The 5,282-nt window shown below is 32.5% G+C and overlaps 1 protein-coding gene across 1 annotated transcript; it reads right to left on the bottom strand.

The window, feature by feature from the left end:
• Window positions 1–1,630: 1,630 nt before the first annotated feature.
• On the bottom strand, window positions 1,631–3,202 carry LOC108194074 (uncharacterized). Its single transcript, XM_017360976.2, has 2 exons — window positions 2,207–3,202; window positions 1,631–2,056 (listed from the first exon to the last, which is right to left on the bottom strand). The coding sequence occupies exons 1-2, from the start codon at window positions 3,000–3,002 to the stop codon at window positions 1,764–1,766; spliced, it is 1,089 nt and encodes a 362-aa protein (XP_017216465.1). The 5' UTR covers window positions 3,003–3,202; the 3' UTR covers window positions 1,631–1,763.
• Between the last annotated feature and the right edge of the window lie 2,080 nt (window positions 3,203–5,282).

Genomic DNA, 5,282 nt, shown 5'->3' with positions numbered 1-5,282 from the left:
CGATAAAGCGGACGCTTAAGCGGAATCTTAAGCGGGGCAATAAGCGGATTAATAAAATATAATTAAATATTTAATTTTAATATTAATGTTATATTGTGGTAAGAATTTAAATTTTTAATAATATATATTTTTTAATTTTTTAATATAATTATAGTTATATTATATAAAAAAATATTTTAAAACTGAAAAATTAGCAAGTCAAAATCATTTTGACCGCTTAAGTACCGCTTAATCCGCTTAACGACCGCTTAATCCGCTTAATAGTCCGCTTAATTTTCAAAAACGCTTAAGAACCCGCTTAATACAAAATCGAGGCGTTTTATGGCCGATTCCGTTTAGGCGGCCGCTTAATCGGCCGCTTAATGCGCTTTTCAAAACACTGAATTTGACCAACAAAAATGGAAATGTGACAACTAAAAAGGACGGAGCAAGTATTAAATATAAAGACGTCACACCATTATACCCACTTTTCATCCAAATTTACTTTTTTTTTATAATTTTTTCTTGGTCTCCGTGTGCCAAACAAATATATACAATTGGTTGGGACCGAGGGGGTAATTGTTAGAGGAATTTTAAGTTGCCTTTTTCGGAACCGCTCAGCTCCATCAAGATTTTGAACATGTTAAAGAGGTTGATTTCTAGATTAATTCTTCAAAAGTGTACTTAAGCTAAAATAGAAGGTAATTACAATATTTCTGAATTAATAAAAGCAACAACTTTCCCAAGTCAAGGATTGTGAGCACAGGCACTATTCAATGACCCTCAACTGACCTTTTATATCTAGTAAAATACCTGAAGTTGAGCCACAAGATAAGGTTAAGTTGGCCAAAAACCGGATTTGGCCGAGCAGGTGTGGCGGTGCCTTATTGTGCGGCTGAGTTGAATTAGTTGCTTCTTTTCTCGTCATCTATAATTTTTCAATTGTATATTGATAGTACTCCTCCCATCCCACTACATTATTTACATCGTAGAACATAATTTTGACATGCATTATAAGACTCTCGTTAAGTATAATTATATAATTTATTTTTAAAATATTCGTCTTCTAAATTAAACTTTATATTTTGAAAAATAAAATTTTAAAAATAAATTATGAAACTATGCTTAACGAAATCTCCTAGCGTAAAGATTCTGATGGAACATAAGGACTACGAACAAGGTAAGCATGACTCTTACTCATACTTTTTGTTAATTTTTCTCACGATTCCTCAACTCATGTTGTAAATTGTAATGAATTGAGTTTTTCTTACATTTTCTTTTAAAGGAGTTTTTCTTACATTTCTAAACACTCGATGAGTTGTGATTATTAAATCCGAAACCCCAGATGAGGAAGTTGGCAAATATCGTGGGTGTTTGGCAAACTTAACTTATTGCTTATTTGGAAGAGAAGTTGCTTCAACCTAACGTTTGACAACTTAAGAGAAATACTTAAAATGAAGCTTAAAAGCCCCGGAAAAAAAAACTAGGAAACCTAGCTTTTCTTGGGTTTGGAGCTTATTATAACAAAATAAGTCACGAGTATCCAAACACTTTTAATAACTTATAAGTTCAAACCATTTTTCACTTATAATCCAATTCTTTACTATAAGCAATAAGTCACTTTTTTTAAGCTCAGTCAGATGGCCGCCCATCATTTCAAACTTGCTAGCAGACTTTACATTCACTATAAAAAGCAGTCCCACTGCAGAGACAAAGAAGAATTACACAATACACAAGCTGTAGAAACTAAGTTATATCAACAAGAATTAGCTTAAAAGGTCTTGTCAACAAAGTTCATCTACCAGCTGTTGAAGCAATGTATCAAGAATACATTGTTCAAATTCTAAGCATATGTCTCCACTGTCATCAAACTTTAAGCTCTCAGGCTTCATCCATTTCCAATCATGACAACTTTCTGCATCTTCTTCATTTAACCTGCAAACTTCCGCTAAATTCTTTATGTAAAAATTCATCACTTTACTCTTCACTAGACCTTCACTCTCTGTTATTTGATTTCCTATTGTAACTGCTGCTTTTGATTGTTTAAAGAAATTTTGACCCGCCTTCCTTGAATCCTCTGTAAAAAAGCATATGAATTGCAGACGTAACTATGATATTCATACAATATTAGAGCTCGCGTGATAATTTAACAAACATTTCATTAAGATTATGCAACAAAGATTGGTTTTAAGTTGCGTTAAACGTGTTCTATGTTGAAAAGGCTAACCTGATGTTGTCGTCGTTGATTCAGAGCATGAACCAGTACTGGAGCTAGATCCAATCCGTGCATGAGAACTGGTCCTTCTATTTTCCCTCATCCTTGCATGCTTAATTCCGCTAGAGACCTGCTCTTCACAATAACTATTTGGTGCCTTTGTCCGCCTCTTTTTCTGTATTCTTGGACTTGATCTTATATAAACTTCATTTGATTTGGTGTAGTACGGCAATACATGACTCCCTTTCACATAGCTTTTCTTTGGTTCGACATTCCTTTTCTTGATCTGTTGTTTTTCTTTCTTCTTCACCGCTACTCGTTCCTTCATATTTCCGCGAGCACTTCTACTACCACTCTTTAAGTTCTTGATATCTTCAGATGCATTGTTACCATCTCTTTTGTCGAAACAAACCACAAAAAGATCTTCATTTTGCTGATGCAAAAAGGTTGGAATCTCACGAAAAGAAACCGATGTTTTCACTCTTCGGTGCTGTGATTCTTCCGATAAATGATGAAACTGTGGGAAGTAATCTGCAGACCTCACTGATCTGCTTCGAAGATTAACTGCATCCTTTGGAACCCATTTTATATCTGGCAGTGACTCAAGTCCCATTAGTCTTGCCACAACTCCTGGGGTACCCTGACCTTTAACTTGAATATTTTTCTTTTCCAGAATTAAATCGTCAGACCCCGGGACGATATCGGAGTCGGATGGATGGGTCGGAAGGCTTCCGGTGCATAAAATCCGTCGAAGGATACCGGAGAAACATGATTTGTTGGAAGCTGTATCCTCTGAATCTCTAGTCATTTTATGTTTTTGTTTCTAAATCTTGCGAAACTAAGAAATGTAAAGCTTAGGGGAAGTCTTTGTACAAAACTACAAATAGGCTGGCACAACACAAGTAGTGAATTGTTTAGTGTTAAATAAACAGGAATTGGGAATTGAATGGTGTGAAATTGATGGGTTGAATTTTGTGAGGCAATGAATGGTGTGAACCTGATGGGGTTGAAATTGAGAGGAAACAAATACTACTAATGAGATTGGTCATCGGATTCACACAAAGGGTGTTGACCCACGCACACTTAGGTGTACTTATTGGACTAAACGAGTAAAAACAAAGTCTTACCGTCAATTTTTGTTTGTGCGAACCAGCTTCTATGTTTTGAATCTCAGATCAACATGCAATCAATTGACCTCACACAACACTTATATTAGTATTTCCTCGGTCCCACAATACATGTCATTTTGACTTTTTTCATCTAATTTGAGATGCAAATAAAACATACTTCTATATATTATTTTTCAAATTTTTTTTTTCTGAAAAAAAAATATGGATGTTATATTTTTATTCAAAAAATAATTAAAAAATAATGTATAGAAGTATGTTTTATTTGCATATCAAATTACGTGCAAAAAATAAAAACGATATATATTTTGGGACAGAGGGAGTAGTATTTTATTTTCCAAGGACGCTATCTAAGAAAATTATGTAAAATTATGGGCGAGAGAGATGCCCCTTGTTTGGGTCAAGCACGACTTCTTGATTCTTCTTTTCCTCATCCGTGAACTGTGAAGATAATAATAAAAAGTACATTTATAAAATTGTGACAAAGAAGTTTAGAAGTAAAAAATGCTAACTTTTCTTTATAACATCCACTTATTTTTCAAACACTTTAATAATTTAAAATTATTAATTTACTTCTCACTTCTACTCCACTTCCTTAGTTTAGCAAAGAAATTACTTCTTTTAAACTAACCCAAACGGTCCCGGGACCGTTTAGGTGAGATCAAGTGCTTCTTGCTTAAAGTAAAGAAGTGAAGTAGAAGTTAGAAAAAAGTTAAGACTTGTAAGTAATTAAAGTGTTTAGAAAAGAAATAGAAGTCATGAAACAAAAATTAGTATGCTCAACTTTTTATAAGTACTTCCTGACCAATTACACAAACTGTACGAATAAGTGCTTCAAACTTATAAACCCAGAAGCCCAGCTTTTAAACTTGACCAAACACCCATGTTTACCACCAATTCATTTTCGGTGCATATATTACTCTTAAACCACTTTCACAACGTCCACAACCTAAAAGATTTAATTTCATAAATTATTTTTATTTTTTCTCTAAATAAAAATTTAACGTTTGGATTATTCTACACAAAAAGAAAATCTCAAAATTAAGTTATGGAACTATGTTTCATAAAAAGTAAGAACCTTAATATATGTGTTAAGGAGTGGAAAAAAAACTACAAAAATTTGAGAAGGACGGGGGGAGTAATAATAACATAAAGGAGCCGGTAAAATCGGGAAGAATTATAAATAGAATTCTAAAAATTCATTAAATCTTCAATCTGAAATCAATGACATCAAAAAATTTATCATCTATAATCAATGACTTCAAACATTTTATCATCTACAATAAATTCTCAAGCAAAATCCATCACAAGTGATATTATATCTTTGTGGAGTTCAACCACCAATTTAGATATCATATAAACCTCAAAGTCAAGGTTAAGAAATTATATGATTGTCTATTGTACAAAAATAAGGACGAATACTATAAAAAAAGTAGAGAGATAAATTTAATTTGAGAGGGATGTTGGAGTGAACAAGTCAATTGAAACTTTAATACTTGAACAATAATGCATCCCAAAGGACAATCATCGAAGATAAAGTTTCCATCTCATATGATTTCTTTATCTTAAAAATTGTAATAAGTTGAAATTATTAAGATTCAGGAAGATAAAATTTGAGAGGGACCTTGGGCTGAACAAGTCGGTTGAAATTATAATACTGGAAAATGATGCATTGCATCATTAAATTAGACTTTATCTTATTAGGAAGGATGACTTGTTTGAAGTCATTGATTCTAGATTGATGATTTCATGAATTTATAGAATTTTACTTACAGTTTTTCTCGATTTTATTTTTTTACTGGCTCATTTTATGTTATTATTGCTCTATATAAAGATATAAACATGCATCACATTATCAAAATTAACATAATGTTGATAATCAGAACTGAACCTCTAACGTTAGCGATTAGAAAAATTACGAACCTAACATTAGTTACTAAAATAATAAATTATAGTTAAGT

Source organism: Daucus carota, chromosome 7 (assembly GCF_001625215.2).
Source record: "Daucus carota subsp. sativus chromosome 7, DH1 v3.0, whole genome shotgun sequence".
Classification (NCBI taxonomy): Eukaryota; Viridiplantae; Streptophyta; class Magnoliopsida; order Apiales; family Apiaceae; genus Daucus; species Daucus carota.
The sequence above is the reverse complement of the archived record's forward strand: the minus strand, read 5'-3'. Positions and strand labels throughout refer to the sequence as shown.

Excerpts from the sequence above, each read along its gene's own strand:
- LOC108194074 (XM_017360976.2), bottom strand. The coding sequence starts at position 3,002 with ATGACTAGAGATTCAGAGGATACAGCTTCCAACAAATCATGTTTCTCC. Across the intron at positions 2,057-2,206 it reads ATCAACGACGACAACATCAG|AGGATTCAAGGAAGGCGGGT; the intron begins GTTAGCCTTTTC and ends GCTTTTTTACAG.